The sequence below is a fragment of the Penicillium rubens genome (assembly GCF_028828025.1).
Source record: "Penicillium rubens strain IBT 27055 chromosome Unknown utg000003l_segment0_segment0, whole genome shotgun sequence".
Classification (NCBI taxonomy): domain Eukaryota; kingdom Fungi; phylum Ascomycota; class Eurotiomycetes; order Eurotiales; family Aspergillaceae; genus Penicillium; species Penicillium rubens.
Window position 1 is genome coordinate 4356463 of NW_026890601.1, and position 17622 is coordinate 4374084.

A 17622-nucleotide genomic window follows, 5' to 3' on the forward strand; every position below is an offset into this window, starting at 1 on the left:
ATATAGACGTCCTTAGTACTATAGTAATCCTAAGGCGTCGACTAACTAGCCTTTACTACTAGGTTTTAAGATCGATATATTACCTTTTTAGTGGTTTATCTCTAGGTTATCCGATTAGAGTTTTCCTATTTATTCGAGAATATCTATAGTATCTGTACTAATAGACTAGATTACTATTATTATAGTATCTATAACGTCGAATAGAATATTTAATTTATTATATAGTTCTCGCTATTTAGACTAGTTATCTATTTCTATACTCGCGCGATTTACTACTATCTTAGTAGTTATACTAGATCTAGGATCTCCCTATATAGTCTCTTAACTAAGTCTAAACTAGAATTCTAAGTTATATTTATCTAAATTATACTTATAATCTATATCTAGATCTTTAGCTTCTAAAATCCTTTAGATAGTTAGAGCCGTTTCTTTCTCGGCCTCTCTTAGGTCTAGGGGTTAATCGTTTACAATTTAGTTTTAAATTAGGATTATTAATTCCTCTCCTACGATTGCTTACTTAGAGTTAGGAATTCTAGAAAGCCCGTCTATAGGGTTTGTCTTTCCGGGCCTATACTTTATAATAAAGTTAAAAGGCGTAAGAAATATATACTAACGCGCCTATCGGCTATTAAGCTTTTACTATATTATAAATATATATAGATTAGTATAATCTAATAGTACCTTAATAGGATACTTACTATTATCTAGATAGTGTCTCTAATATTAGAAGGAATAAACGATAGCGAATAGCTCCTAATCCGGTGTCGTATAGTTAAGTTCGGGCCCTAAGAACTTTTAGGACTAGAAAGCGATAGGATACTAACGCCCTTCTTTATTAGGTTAGGAAAGTACTCCTCCTATTTCTTAGTTTAACGTATCTATTTCTAATCTAATATATTTCTCTAGGTCGAAATAGTGTAATAGGGACACCGACTAGAAAGCCCCTTTTAGGTTCCGAAACGCTACCGATTCGGTCTTATTTAGTGTCACTTAACCCGGTTTTTTCCTATTTTTACTCCCCTTTATTATAGATATAAAAGGTAGGGAAATCTAGGAATATCCTTTAATAAATCGATAGTAGAAATTATAAAATCCTAGAAAAACTTAGATATTATAGTAGCTCTTTAGTTCTTACTATTCCTAGATCACGCGGATATAGCTCTAGTCTATTTTCACTCCCGAACTATCTACGATAAACCCTAGGAATTCGACCTCCTTCTAGTAGAATATATACTTCGAAGGCTTTATATATAGCTTTACCTTCTATAGCCTTTCGAAAATCTAGTGAAGCGCTATCGAATAGGACTCGCGGTCTTTAGTGAAAACTAGGATATTATCTAGATATACTATATAAATAACGTTAACTAGCCCTACTAGCGCTATATAGATATAACTTTAGAAAGTGGCCGGCGTATTAGATAGTCCGAATAGTATAACTATATATTTAAAATAGCTATATTAGGTTCGGAATGCTATTTTCTATTCGTTACCTTCTTATAGTCGAATCTAGTAGTAAGCGTCTTTAACGTCGACTTTACTAAAGTATTTTACCCTAGAAAGTCGGTCGAGGATTTCTAATATAAGAGATAGAGGGTAGCGATTCTTAACCGAAACGTAGTTAAGTCCCTAGTAATCTATATATAAACGTAGTCCTCTATCTTTCTTCGGGATAAATAGGATTAGCGCTCCCGCTAGACTTTTCGATAGTCTAATCCGTCCCTTTTTAATATTATCTATAAGATAAGCCTATAGTTCTTTAAGCTCCGTTTATAAAAGGGGGTAAATCGGACTATAAGGTAGAGTTTTGCCTTCTTCGAGCTCGATAGTATAGTTAGAAGCTTTTATCCTCGGTAGTGTATCTACTTTTTTATAGTCGAATACGTCTCGATACTCCTCTAATTTAGGGGGGATTCGGTCTTAATTCTTCGCCGGTACGTTAGTGTCTTCGTTAGGTAGCTATACCTCCTCTAGTATCTTAATTAGGGCGTAAATAATAGCTACGTTCTTAGATTGCTTTATAAACTTATAAGGTTTCTAAAGTTCGAACCCTTTAACTCCGAACCACTATTTATCGACACTAGGTCGTAGGATAACGTCGAATTTATTAATAAAGGTCCTTAATAAAAGGATAGGGCTTCCTTCTAGCCTCGAGTCCCTATCGATACTAATATAGGGTTATTTCACTATCTTTTTAGTGCCTCGAGAATCTCTTATTATAAATAGTATCTAGAATACACTATAGGTGCGGAGTCTATCTAGGGCGACGCCTTTTAGCGTTAGGGATAAGAAAGGTATAGCTAGTAATTTGTTTTTAATAGTAAATTTCTTACTAACTATATTATATTCCGTGTTAGTATCTAGATTTATATACGTTTCGCGACCGTCTCCTAAGGTGATCGGTATATAAAGGCGTACTATAGTCCCGATTAGCGGGTATTAAGCTAGGGTATCGGGAATTAATCTAGCTCCTCTACTTTTCCCTACTATCTAGTTTGATTTACTCTTAATACTTAGATTAGGGTTCCTCTCTATAGGCACTTATTTACCTAGTGATTCTTATCTTAATAGATAAAATAGGCACCTTCTAGTATTAAAACGGTACCGTTTCCTTTCTTAGTAGTCTAGGAGTTTATATTAGGGTTTATCGAATTTCGTGATCTTCTATCGGATCCCCGTCCTCTAGCTCTACCTCTAAATTAGCTTCTTCTATAAGGCTATCCTCTTCTACGACCCTTTAATATTTTAGTGCGGGGGTGATTCGGTGTCGAACTATAATAGTTTCCCTATTTACGCTTATCGTATTATTAGGGTAAGTGGTCTTTCTTTTTCTAATATACGAAGTAGATATAGTAAAGGATAGATACTAATTTTAATATCTCGTCTCGGTTTATAGGAAGTGATCTATTACTATTTGTGATTATAATATCTCGGAGGGGTTTCTATAGCTTTATAAAAAGCGTCTAGGCTTTTTACTCTTCGGTCTATTTCGGTAAGTGATTCTCTAGCGATTCGAGGTAGTTTTCGAAATTCCGAGGGTCTTAGTGAGGCCTTATTATCGCCTCTTAGAATAAGATAAGGATATCGGTGATAATATTATATAAATTTCGAAGTAATATTTTCGTCTATTCTCGGAAGGCCTCCTAGTTCGATACGTCTTCGGGGTGCTTTCGTTTATAAATCGTCTACTTACCTTTATATACGGTGTAGAGGAAGTTAGTGGCTACGAGGACTTTTTAGGCTCCCGAGATATACTTCTTCGGGGCTCCTCTAAAGAGTGTATTAAGGTCGTTTAACTAGTCTTCTCTCTACTTAATACTAAAGTTCTCTTCGAACTTACCGATATCCCGCTTAATCTCTCCCTTCTAGCTTTACTCGCTCTCTATAGAGGAACCGCGATCGTTTCGAGGTCGTTTCGACGGTCCTACTAGTTCCTAGAGCTTTTTCTTATTTTCCGTAACTAATTTTTTAGCTATAAGGATTCGTTATTATAAAGCCGCTTTTGCTTCGTACTCTGTAGCCTAAAGCTCGAGTCTTCGGATTATCTCGTTAACGAACCGGTGGTTTTCCTCGAGTGGTTCGTTATTTAGCTCGGGCGAGTTTCTTTAGGTTTAGGTCTCCCTTAGTTCCTCGCCTAGGGTAGACGTTAGTGATTCGCTACCGATCCGACTTAGATACTCGGGCGCTTCGGTGTTATTTCGTGAGCCGCTATAGGTAACCGGGGGAGCTATTATATCTTAGGTAGTTAAAGAAGAAGAGTTAGAATTGTAAAGATATACAGTTATTAGGTGTAAGGCCTATTAACCGGGTAAGATACGAATGGCGGGGAGAGGAATGAAAGTGTATTATCTCTATATGATAAGACTAACTCTTGTCCTAAATCAGGGGGGCCCCGGGGGCCCTAGGATTAAAAGAAAATCCTAGTGCGCTAAGAAGCAGGGTCGATCACCTGGCGAACCCCGCACGCATTGATTACGATACATGCTGCGCACATCCTGTCATTCCCTGTTTCATGATTGAAAGGACCTTTATCCTTTACATTCGCGGTCCTAATGCATCGACTACGCCGGCGATGGCAAGGTGGAAAATCACTTTTTCAACGACAACCTAATGGTAGGAAGCTTACTACTATATAAGAGGGAGCTTTATGTGAATATATTGATTACTTTGACACGGTCGGAGCCTCGATAAACCGGCGCCAAATTGCTGTAGCTGCGGATTCAATTCTAGAAGAAGACTTCCGTGCTAGTAATATAGACCCGCTAGAAAACCCTCCACAAATCGGCGCTTACTAGCTAAAACGGTTTCTAAAACGGCATCTAGAGTACTATATACGACGTAGGAAAGCTCTCGACGTCGAGAGAGTATCTGCTCTGGATAAATCCGTTATACAAAGGTGGTTTAAAGACTACGAAAGGGTGATAGCTGAGCACGGGATTTGCTAGTAAGACATCTACAATTTTGACGAAACTGGCTTCCAAATTGGTGTTAGAAAGGATCAATTTATCATTACTAGATATACGAAAAAGAAGCTTTTTAACGGATCTGTTATAAACCGTGAATCTGTTACCGTTTTAGAAGCTATTTCTGTAGATAGTTTTGTATATCCCCCGCTTATTATCCTAAGCGCAAAGCAAGCTTTACTACGCTAGTTTGATATTATCTAGGAAGATAAATACCTCGCTATTACAGACACTGGCTATATCAATGACACTTTAGCGTTCCAATAGATCCAGCTTTTTTATAAATAGACTATTAGCCGTATATTGGGTGCGAAAAGACTGGTTTTATATAACCGGTTTGGAAGTCATATAACACGTGAATTCGTCTAATTTTGTGAGAAAAATAATATTATATTGTTTTTCTTACTATCCTATACTAGTTATATACTATAACCTCTCGATATCGGTGTGTTTAGCGTGTATAAACACTAGTATAGTGAAGCGGTAGAGGCTGCTACTATAACTGGATACCGCAAATTCTTAAAGGATGAATTCCTATATTCAATAGGGGAAATTCGTCGGAAAACCTTCAAACCGTATACTATTAAGCTTAGATTTAAATTGATAGGTCTCTAGCCTATCAATTCCAAGCTTATTACGGATAAATTGGATTCCTATAACCCCTATTATAATAATGTTGATGATAATATCTCCCGGCCAAATACACTATCTATAGCGTCACAAAAAACCGAGTTTAGCACACCAAAAACCGCTAAAAAAATCAGAAAAATAAGCTTACGGCTTAATTAATACGACCCTATAACTCAGCGTTTTAAAGAGGGGTTAGCAAAGCTAGCAAAAGGTGCTAAAGAGTAGGCTACTTTGGCATACCATCTATAGCAAGAATTCGACCGTACATAAGCTATCATAGGGGCGCGCCACGCCCGGTATAATAATTCTCGTCGGCATACACGGATCACCGGTATTATCAATTCCGATCAGATAAAAAAAATGAAGCGAAAAGAGTATAAACTGTTGTGGTGAGACCACACATGTGGGTCTAGGCCCTCACCCTCTGGTAGCATATAGATAGTTGTAGTGGGAGCTCGCTTCCTCCTTCTCCAATACAACTCTCTCCCTTCTGCTTCTCCGAGCCTACTAGTTGTAGTCTCACCAGGTTATGACCCTTTCTCTTTCCCAGAGCTTTCATTACCTTTCATTAATAAGAAGAGCAGATTGTAACGATCTAATTTTCATCTAAAAATTCACCTATTCCGTGTAGAGAGAGTCGCGGATAGGCGTATAGTAGGGTGGATCGACCCACATAACCTGCAAATCAGAGTTTTCACCCTATAAAAACAGCCGTTTTCGGCCTAGTTTAGAACCACTTTTCATCTTTTTATACCTTTTGATTCGTCGGACGGTATCCTAGTTCGACTTTCTATACATTCTGATTCGACTAATTAGGTCGAAGACATCATTTATAACTATTGAATCGATAATTCACGTCGGTGAACACTAGCGTTAAGAGATCCGGGAAGGATAGAGGACGTAGACAACGATAATAACGCCGCTATTAGTGCGGGCAATAATAATGCGACCCCTACTATTAGTAGAGGTGTAATAAAGTCTAAAGACTAGTATACCTATCTAGATATAGTTAGGACGAATAGAATATAGGCAGATAAGCTTCCTAAAATTGGTAGTTTTGTGCTATATAAGCTTGAACCACCGTTAAAAAATAAAGAAGATTTCGATAACTGGTATAACGGAGTGTATAAAATTCTCCGAGGATATCACCTTTATAGGCTGATTGATAAGAATATCGAGAGACCGGATACAGATATAGAGAATGCCGAAGACTAGGTTACACTTTTAATCTAGGTAGTAGGATAGCTAATGTAGTGTATCGACCCGGATATTGCTAATAACCTTACTAACTCTAGAGAGAGAATTGAACTAGTAAATGACTTTATATATTAGTTGAAACTATATATACGGGGGGAAGGTTACACTACTCTAAGTATAGCGATAATAAAGCTATTTAGGATATAGCGAACCGAGTTTACCACTATAATAGTTTATCGACGGAGTGAAGTAGCGGTTTAAAGCTATAAATGATTTAAAAGTAAAGCTTTATCCGTATATAGCGCTTGTTATTATAATATCGGAACTAAAGTAAGTCACGGAGATAAAAAACGCCATCGAGATCAAGACTAATAAGATAAAGAATATCAAGGACCTAGTAATAGAGATTTCTATAATAGACTATCTTAAGATCTGTACTAAGATAAATAATAAGGCCAAAGCGCTAGGGGTTAACGGAGGAATAGGAGCTAGTGTAATAAAAGCTCTAAAAGCTTCTCGCTAGCTAGCACCGTTATTAGATAGAAAGAAAGATAAGCTTATAAATGCACCGCCGCCAGGTAAATACGCTAAGAAGTATATCGAAGAATGGAAAAACCACAAAACCTAGCGTATAGCTAATGGCGCCTATTCTTACTATAGTACGTAGGGTTATAATACTAAAATCTGCTATCATCTAGACTGTGAGAATCGACTACTAAACTAGAAGCTAAAACCAGGTCTTTAGTATTAGAAATTCTATAATAATAAGATCTTTAATAAGAATAAAGACTAGTAGCTTGCTAGTAAACCAACGGAGAAAACACGGTAAGCCAATTTTGACGCCGTAGCTTCGTTAGCAATGTTATTAGAACTAGCTAGGGAGTATGACTTTAGTGGTATAGCAATTGTAGAGACGGAGATAGACCTAATTCAATATAAACGACCGGTTTCAGACTAAGGGACTGATTCAATCTAATAAGATATCTTCTATAGGGAGATAGGTCTAGCTAGATTAGCGGTCTTTATACTATCCCGCTAGCTTCGTATAGGAGTTGATTGGGTGCTAGATTCAGGATCCTTATAGTATATCTGTTTAAATAGGGATTTGTTTATCTCCTATAAAGTATATAGATCAGATGAAGGTCTAGGATAGGACTCTAGCGCTAGCCAAAGAGCTAAAGTAGAGGGCGCCGGTGATATTATCCTACTAATCAGGAGACTAGATAGATCTAGATACGAACTATAGGTGCAATGTCTGTATAAACTAGGAAATAGGTTCAATTTGCTTAGCTTACTAGCAATCCGCTAGCAAAAAGGTATTAGATGGAACCTAGATGATATAATAATTCGGGATGAAAATAGGGCTAAGATAGGATACACCTTCGTTAGTATAAACGTCCTATTTATTGAGCTTGTAGATAAACTAAACCTAGTTATCTATAAGAATCAGATAATAAATCAAGCTCTTACACACTAGACCTCGGTCTAGAACTAGTAGTTCGGACCCTAATAGCAGGTAAATAGAGCTATTTCCTACGTATTGATCTTAGCGGAACTTATACACCGACGTCTTAGTCATATAGGAAGCTATAAAGGAAGGATTAATAAAGACAAATTGGGAGAAGACGTTGATATAAAGGAATGCTTTGATTGTGAACCATATCATAAAGCAAAATCTAAGAAGATAGTCTCCCGAGAGAAATAAGCTAGAGCAACTAAAGTTGGCTAGCTAGTGTATATTAATCTACACCTATATAAACCAAAAGGACTAAGCAAGATAGGAAAGTAAGACCGTGAGTATATAATAATCATCACTAATAATGCTTCTCGTTTTCGTATAACGATCTATATTGTAAAGAAGGGTGAAGTATCACCTACACTAATCTTATAGGCTGAAATATTTAAGAACCATACTAGATACTACCTAATAGAGTGGAGATTTGACAATAGGACTGAGTTTTTACACTTTTAGAAGTGGGTAAAAGAGAAAAACCTAACTGTTAGTCCTTCGTTAGCCTATATATACGAATAAAACGGTGTCGCCGAATTTAGCGGTCACTATGTGATATAGATAGCTAGAACCATATATATTAACGGGGGTGCACTAAAAGAACTATAGACGGAAGCATGCTATACTACTACGTACGTTATCAACCGCTTAGCTCGCTTAGGTAAGAAAGAAGCTCTAATTCTTATATAGAGGAAAGCTATAGGACTCCGCGGAGATAAAACCACTACCAATCTGTTATTCCTTCGAGTATAGTACTCGAAAGTATACGTTTACTAGGCAAAAGAAACTAGAGTATAGGGTATAAAAATGGACCCTTATATATAGATTGGTTTTCTTATAGGCTATAAGGGTGATAATAGATATTGCTTTCGGATCTATAACCCTAAGACTAAAAAGGTGATAGTTTATAGAGACGTTATCTTCTAGGAGCTAAAGGCGCCGAAAATATACGATAGTGCTACTGATTTTTAAATCGGTGAAACCGCTAGTGATGATATTAAGAACTAGAAAACATAGTTTAAACTAGGAAAAGCTCTGTTTAAAATAGCTAGATAGGTAGCTAAAGACCTCGGTTTAATAGATACCGGATAGTATGTTAGCTTAGGGGAAGAGCACCGGTTTATGGAAGAGGAAGCTTCGTTTAATAGTGATAATGTAGAGATATTCTATAATATAGAAACTATATAGGATACACTAGAAAATAGGGTGTAAGCTTTGAGAGATAGGAGAGAGACCCTAGATCGCTAGATTTAGTAGTTCTCTCCTCCGTAGTCTATATAGTAGTATATATACTACCTAGTGAATTACCCGCTTCTGCTAGAACCTGCACTAATAAGATAGGAAGTGATATCTTCTCTAACCCTATCTCTAGCTTACTAATAGTAGTAGTAAGTTTACTAATAGCAGTAATAAGCTTACTAATAGTAGCAAATTCAACTTATAAGACAAGTAGTTGAATAGTATACACTAAATCTAGCTCGCTTAAATCCACTAGAGAGATTATATTCTACCCCTTTCCTACCGAGACCTCCTATCTAATCAAGTCCTCCTGTCTAAACGAGTCCTACCGCACCGAGTACTTCTGTCCCACCGAACCCTACTAATCCATCGAGTCTATAGAGATCATAGAGATCTAATAAAGGATAGTCACTAGAGAGATATATAGATATTAGATAGAAGAAATACGGAGAGCGGGATAATAGCGGAGGAGCACAATATGTGGTGGAAGAAACCGTGATAAGCGAAGGATTGATGCTATAGGACTACTAGCGCGGATCACCCTTTAGTATTGGATTTGCTATGTTATCGACGGAAGTAGGCCCTGATTAGGGTTCTACCCTAGCTTCTACGAATGTAGAGGGCACTCTTAAAGTATAGAAAGTCAAAATTCCTCGCACGTACGCTGAAGCTATGAAGTTAGATTTTAAAGATAAATAGTATGAAGTAATAACTATATAATTGGGAAAGCTTTAAGATATAAAAGTATATAAGATTGTCTTAAAACCTCCACTAGGATCGATAGTTTTACCTAGGAAATGGGTCTTCGATTTGAAAATTAATAAAGATAACGAGGTGTAGGAATTTCGAGCTTATTAGGTGATCTACGGAAATCGTTAGCGTCTGGGATATGATTTTGATGAAAGCTATGCCCCTATTGTACGCGGAGAGACTATAAGACTCTTTCTAAGTATGGTAGCTGTTAATAAGATGATTATCGAATAGGTGGATTATACGGTAGCTTATCTTAATACTATAATAGATGATAGGGTGATATTTATGAAATAACTAACTGGCTTTGAAACTAAAGGTCTAAAAGGAGAGATACTAAATAAGGATAAAGTATATCTTCTTCTTTAAGCTTTGTACGGACTCCGGTAGGTAGGTTATCTATAGTACGAAACACTAGTAAATGTACTAAGAAAAATGGGTTTTTAACCTCTCCTAGATAAACCCTATATCTGGATCTATAGAGAAAAGCAGATCTGGATCCTACTATACGTGGATGATACCTTGATAGCTGCTTTTAAAGTAGTAGAGATTGATTGGTTTAAGACCATAATCCTATTTCGCTATAAAGACCTTAGAAAGCTAGCTAGATTCCTAGGAAGCAGTTTGTCCCGCACCGAGACCGGTACTATCTTTCTAAACCAGGCTATATACACTAAAGAAGTGGTCGTTAAATCTGGATTGTAGGATATATCCTATATCTATCTGCCGATGAAAATAGGGTACAAATGCCTAGATATCATAAGGGATCTAAAGGATAAAGACGTTCGGGGATAGAACGATAAAGATATCTAAAGGGAATAGAACGACGATGATAATATGGCATTATAGGTATATAACAAACCATCTGTCTTAAAAGAAGAAGCTTTAGCGTATATAGAGGATATTAGTAAGCTAGGATAGCTGGCCGATAAGTCGAGACCTAATATTGTAGTAGCGGTTAATAAGCTATAACGACGAGTCTCTACACCTAGATAAGAAGATATTGACACCCTAAAGTAGCTTATTCGGTATCTAAAAGGGACGAAGAACCTCGGAATCCTACTTGGTAGAAATGGGAGCGTAAATGGAAATAGTGTAAATGGAGATAGCGGATTGGTTAAAAATGACCTTATTGGCTATGTGGATATTTCTTACTAAGATTGTGAAGATGGGAAGAGCACCGAGGCCTATATCTTTTTTTATGCTAGATCACTAATAAGCTGGAATTCCCGAAAAGAGGAAATTGTCGCTAGAAGTAGCACGTTAGTAGAATATGTCGTAATAGACGGAGCTATACGGGAAGGAATGTGGCTTTATAAGGTGATAGTTTAAATGGGAATCCGATAAGAAGAAGACCTGCCTATCACAATTTACACCGATAGCGATAACGCCTTTACTATCATGAAAAAGGATAATTACGCTAAAGCTACGAAATGGCTCGATGCGCGGTATCACTTCGTGCGTTATGTAGTCAGATCTGGAATTGCCTCCTTTATACTGATCCTAAGCGAGGAAAATGTCGCTGACACGCTAACAAAACCGCTAGGAAGAGAGCGCTTTGAAAAGATGAGGAAAGTCATGATGTATAGCGATGGAAATTGAGGTTTGCATACATTAAAACCTACATTGGAAAAAGATATGAAAAAGGACAAAAACAGATGGAAAGAAGCATCAAAAATTGATAAAAATACGCAGTTTTTACTATGACAGCCGTAATGGGGTCATGGTTTCTGCTTTGCTTTCGGGTTGGGCCCTACGGGGGTGTGTTATGGTGAGACCACACATGTGGGTCTAGGCCCTCACCCTCTGGTAGCATATAGATAGTTGTAGTGGGAGCTCGCTTCCTCCTTCTCCAATACAACTCTCTCCCTTCTGCTTCTCCGAGCCTACTAGTTGTAGTCTCACCATAAACTCAGCGAGGAAGCTGATAAAGAAAAAACGAAGCGGAAGTGGAGGAAGGTGCTAATCGAAATCAGGAAGCATAGAAGGGCCAAAAAACGCAGTGGAAAATAGAGCTTTTGTATACTAGTAGTAAATTGATCAATTCATCTATATCAGTTTTTAAATTAATTAATTTACTACGTGGTGGTGTAGTAAATCGATGCTAAAGTAAAAAGTAGGAAAAACGTTGTAAATAGGTGATCCATTGCATCTGGGTGGCAGACCCTCGCTTACGAGGGTCCGTATTTTTTGTAAAAAAATTGTGGGGCCGGTTAAATGTCAAGATGAATCTATCTCTATTATACAGTGGCTCCCATACTAAACTCGCGATTAGAATCTTTTGTTAAACTTTGAAAATTAACTACTTTCTATCAGAAATACTTACTGATATAATCTATAATATATTACCTTAGGTTTGAAACGATAAATAAAAATAAAAAAGAATAAAAAAATGTTACAATATAAATTTATTGAGAGAATAGCGTTCAAAGTTGGTCAGTTTTAGTGGGAAAACAGGGTGTGGGTAAATACTTAATGAACCCTATGTACATAAAACCGGAAAATTGACTTGGTTGTTGGCTTTCCCTAGACGCTGGAGAAGATGAGTGTGAAAAGGCAGGGCTCCATACCCCAGGGAAATATTTCAACCATATGACCCATCCCCACACCGGGAAACGTGTTCGGGGTGGAAATTTTGATAAAAGCGCAAGTCCAGATTGGGGTTTGGATGACAGGACTCTTGATGTGGGCTTTTGCACAGCGTAGGAGTGTGAAATACTTGCCTCTTGTTGGTTGCACCGCTGTCGAGGAGGACTGGAAGTTCTATATTGCAACCGGAGTCGACGGTTCTGTTATCTTGAATGAAGTAGTAAGTAAGATGCCTTAATGATTTTCAATGTCTAACTCCGCCTCCTATAGCGCATCTGGGAACCTTTGTCTGACCTAGATGGCCGTACCACAAGTGTAAAACATATGAAATCCCTGCTGAGTGCTGAGAACCCTTCGTCGAGTCATGGAGTACACAATCGGGCAGTGCGAGGATGAGACTTTCCAAGCAATTACTTCTGACGTTTGAAGGTTAGTTTTCAACGCGAGATTCATTCCACGGAGAGTCATTCCACTTTCTGAAATATTATGCAAGGAAACTTCGTCTGGAGCCTTTTATCCGATAGCGTCTTGGTAGTAGCTTTCAGTTGTTGGACACTCTTATACCACCCGGCCACGGCTACCTAGTAGGTCTGTGTTCTTACCTCATAATCGGGCTTGACCAACATATGTCAAGTACTGTCTGTGGTGTACAGCGTCATGGGACTTGTAAATTCTCCATTTTCCCCCGCTTCAAGCTGCTGCATTTCTCACCGACCCTTGAGAGAACTCAGAATTGCCGAGCATTTCCCAATGCGGAACCTCGCAAAGTATAACGCATCCGGTCTGTGGTGTTGTGGTAAATAATTACGAGAACTCGTTTATTTGCGGACACATCCACTGGATCTATCTTGTCAAAAGCATATTCTGAGATGAAGTCCAATCTCGTGGTATTCGCCTTGTCTTTGGTGTTGAGCCAGGGCTTGGCGGAGGACCGCCACCCCCTTGTTGGATCCCTTGGTGCTCTTCGCATATTGCACTACAACAATCTTGGCCCTCAGAACAATGGAACTTCGGCTGTTTTAGCACATGATTACTCAAGCTATGCTGGTGCTGCTGCAAAATGCGCTGCTATCGGCGAGAAGCTCCTCCCGTGGTCTGTGAGGCAAGACACCAACCAAAGTCACACCGAACTCGATTATGAACTGGACTATCTCGTCTTTGCAAATGTGCTACAACACGACGATTACTTGTGGCTGTCGACAGAACAGGAAGATAGCCAGAACTGCTCTGCGTTGTCGATATCCCACCGCAAGGTCGTACAGAAATCATGTCAAGACAGGCTACCAGCCCTCTGCACATCTACTCCGCCCGCAACAACTGAGCTCGACCGAGAAGCAAGAGAAATCACGAAGCTGAACGTGGAATCTGATGATTATACCGTAACCGGATACCGAGATGCGCGATCCTTCCGTTTCCTCGGCGTGCCCTTTGCGACTCCCCCAATCGATGACTTGCGTCTTGCCCCACCGCAAGCCTACACTGGATCGAAGAACATCGATGCGACCAGCATGGCGGATTCGTGCATCCAATCCCCTTCAAGCCTTACGAATGTGCCTATTGGTGGAATGTCCGAGGACTGCCTCTACTTGAACGTCTTCACCCCATTCCTGCCTCACAATGTCACCAAGAACACCGCGCTGCGCCCCGTGGCTGTTTATCTATACGGTGGCTCATTTATACAAGGCACTGCAAGTATGATAGATTACGACGGGGGGAATTTCGCCAGTCGCAGCGATGTGGTCGTCGTCACGCTTAACTATCGACTCGGGGCACTGGGCTTTCTATCGACGGGGAACCTGACAACTGGAAATTACGGTATCCAAGACCAGATCATGGCCTTGGAATGGATACAGAAGAATATTGTCGCCTTTGGAGGTGATCCATCCCGTGTTACTGTCTTCGGGCAGTCTTCCGGTGGCCAGAGCATCGTAGCCCTACTCTCTTCCACCGCCGCAAAAGGACTCTTCTCCGGGGCGCTGGTGCAATCATCAAATTTTGACCTCCCGTGGTTCCCTCGCGCCGTTTACTCAAAATACATCGCACCAGAAATCGGGAAGGCAGTTGGCTGCGACGGAAACGCTTCCGAAACAACTCTACTCAAATGCCTTCGTTCCGTCCCGGCTTCAAAGTATCTGGATAACTCAACCGATTTCCAGACTGCAATGAAGATCTTCTCATCCAGCGTTGCAAATCACTTCTACCACAGTGCAGAACTGATAGCCGCAGCCGAACCATTCATGCCGATGGTAGACGATACAGGGTCGGGCGTAATCGACGACCAATTCAACACCCTCCTAGCCAACAACAACCTCTCCATCAACGTCCCAACCATGTTCACCAACGTCCGTGACGAGGCAAGCCTCTACATGGACACTCTCGGCTCTACTCCGGCCTCACTCGCTGTACTGCTTAACGCGACATTCGGCGACGCTCTCGCGCAGAAGATTATCTCTTCTGACGTGTACAAAGTCGATGATTCGGACACCGATGCTGTCCTCAATGCTCTTTCGGATGCGCTGACCCACAGTACGTGGACTTGTCCGCAGGGTTATCTTCTCGATCATTACCATTCCGCCTTCCCGTCCTTATACGAGATTCAAGTAGCAGATGGTCATGCGCAGACATCCAATATGCCGGATATCTGTTACCCGAATAGCGTATACAACGCCTCCTGCCATACTTCCGATATCCTGCTCGCGTGGGGTACACTGAATACCAAGACGGAAGATGTGCGTCCGTACTATGATGATCGGGATATTCTTCACTCGCAGCTCGTTCATGATGTATTCGGCGCGTTTTTCCGCGAGAGGAATCCAAATCCGGATTTGGAGTTCTTGAAGGTCCGTGGTCCGGCCTATGCGAGTACTCTTTCTATATTTGGCGGGGAGATTGGTTCAGATTCCTCCATTGGGCGTGCTGAGAATGGGTTTGTTATCGAGCAGTATACGCCGTCAGAGCGGAATATGACGGTTCTGGGAATGCCGCCGTCTACTACGGTTAATTTCGAGGAGGATGGGATTTGTGCTGTGCTGCGTGATTATGGGTTTACTTTCCAGAGGGCGCATTTGTCTCATTGAATTTATGTTGGATTCAGCCTGGTTATTCATCAATAGCTACAATCAACCTTGGAACAATTATAAGCTGATAGGGTCATACCATAGCAATATGTCACTACCCGTGGAAATTCTTCATCACGGTGAATAACGGAAGCGATTTAAGCTTCGAACATCATGGGACCTACACGGTGCAGCTTCAAGTTTACATTTGTGTGCTCTGGTATATTTGAGCTTGTGAAATATTCATTCGAATGGTGAGTATCATCGGTGCAAAGAAGCAGGGAAAACCAGAAGAAACAACATGCCCGCCAAAAATAAGAGGGATGCTAGGTCTGTCGTGATAGAGATGAGATGCCAAAGCCAAAGGGTTGAGTCATGTTAGCGACAAATGTGTAGAGCCAATGCTCGGTAGATGTCCATATGCCCAAAACGATGAGGACAAATGGTAGAAGGAAATTCGTGAGATATAAACGTGCAGGACGTCGTGAGCATTATTCGTAAATCGGGACCCTCCGCGAGGGAACATATCTATCATCTTCGGGAACGGTGGCGGGAGGGTATCGCTTTGAACCGGAGCTCCGAGGGCTCGCCCATCCGCTTGGGCGAGGGTGGAATCCAGCACTGCTGTACGATCGCTGCCGCTCTGAGCCGCTTCCTCCACTATTGGGACGACTATTACCTGGACTGCCACCACTGTAGCTTCCTCGTCTCATTTCATCTGCGGCGTAAGGTCCAAGATGTCTCGGTACAGCTCTTGGGGGTGGTGGAGTTGGTGGTCTGTAGAAAGGTGGATCAGGAGCAGTCGGAGCAGGACCGGGGTCGCCGAATATGAATTCGCGGAATTTGACACCTGCGGTGCGCGATCGAGAACGGTCTTTTGCATGCTCCTTTGGATTTTCCTTTGGGTAATCCCTTGGATGCTCCCTATCTCTTTGATGATCCCTTGGGTGATCTCTCGGGTGAACCTTTGGGGAAGGCTCAGAGTGGGATTTACTAGATCGTGAAGAGTGGCTTTCGTGCCCATGGCGATATCGAGTAGGACTTGCGGGCGACAGATCTCGGAATGGTCTGCGGATGTAGGCTTCGTGAGAGTGGCGTCTGGCATTACTGTTGGAAGGTGGTGATAGATGACGCCGCTCTCGGTGCCTATGGGGTTTGGCACGGTCCTTGCGGTGACGTGCCGACTCATCTGAAGACACATCAGAGACATCTGGAACCTCACCTGTCCCTGGGCTTAGTGGATGGCCGTGCCGACCACCTTGGCCTCGTCCACTTGAACGGGGCGCAGGTTCTCCCCATGGGGGAGGGGATGAAACTCGCGGGGTCGAAAACCCCGACCGAGTGGCCCGAGACCTGCGTGCAGAAGAAGCGGGATATTCTCCGCTGTATCGTCGGCGGTGATTGCGATGGTCGCTGGGCCGATCGGGATCCACATGACTGTGGCGCTTTGACTTCGACCGGCGTGAGAAGTAGTCATCTTCGTTGGGCAGAGGATCCTTGCCACTGAAATGGTAATGATATGTCCCAAAGTCTGGCGGCGAAGCACGCTTCGTGTGTCTTTTCAAATAGTCGCGCTCCAATCGCCGACTCACACCTTCATGCCATTCCAGCATCTCCGGGTCAGGCTCGGAAGGAAATGCGTCGCGAGGGATTGTCTTTGGGAATATGTCGCCATTTGCATCTGCGATGTCCCAAAGCTCCACCGCATTCTGCAAATACACAGAGTGTTCATCTGGGTCCATCAACAGCTGTATTGTCTGCCACCGCACGAAGCCATTTGGAAGTAGTGAGGGAATCGATGGGGGTTCATAAGGATTGGCCGAAGGTTGTAAACTGTGGAAACATCCTAGTGACTGGTATATGAACGATAGGGCTTGTGCCTTGGTCTCGAGGAATAGCGGGTCGTAGTTGCCGCCGACTTTGCGGTAAAAGGCAGCGAGTCGTTCGGGAGTTATATCACAGGTGCCGTTGGCATCAAAGCTGGGCTTGAAAGAGGTCAATATGGTGTCTGGTCCAAAACACGGTCTAGAACTTACCATCAACTGCGCGATCCCCAGACATAGCTGTTCCAGCAGTGGGGCTGGGCTCTTGTCTGAATTGATCAATGTACCCCAGTGAATATCCGCAGAAGCCATGGATGCGGGGTATGAAGAGAGAAGTGCATGCAAGCAGATGCATCGAAGCATTTCAT

General features: G+C 41.3%; 3 protein-coding genes across 3 annotated transcripts; 2 read left to right on the forward strand and 1 right to left on the reverse strand.

Moving 5' to 3' along the window:
* Positions 1-6624: 6624 nt before the first annotated feature.
* N7525_007872 (uncharacterized protein) lies at positions 6625-6915 on the forward strand (the record flags this gene model as incomplete). The annotated part of the gene is made up of 2 exons (XM_061214235.1): positions 6625-6780; positions 6811-6915. Coding segments are annotated over 2 exons (261 nt in total), but the record flags the coding sequence as incomplete, so codon positions are not given.
* A 6329-nt stretch (positions 6916-13244) lies between these two features.
* On the forward strand, positions 13245-15452 carry N7525_007873 (putative cholinesterase; the record flags this gene model as incomplete). Its single annotated transcript, XM_002568287.2, has 1 exon — positions 13245-15452. One exon carries the CDS (start codon positions 13245-13247, stop codon positions 15450-15452), a length of 2208 nt encoding a protein of 735 aa, XP_002568333.2.
* Positions 15453-15922: 470 nt separating this feature from the next.
* On the reverse strand, positions 15923-17566 carry N7525_007874 (uncharacterized protein; the record flags this gene model as incomplete). Its single annotated transcript, XM_061214236.1, has 2 exons — positions 15923-17416; positions 17468-17566. The coding sequence occupies 2 exons, from the start codon at positions 17564-17566 to the stop codon at positions 15923-15925; spliced, it is 1593 nt and encodes a 530-aa protein (XP_061068667.1).
* Between the last annotated feature and the right edge of the window lie 56 nt (positions 17567-17622).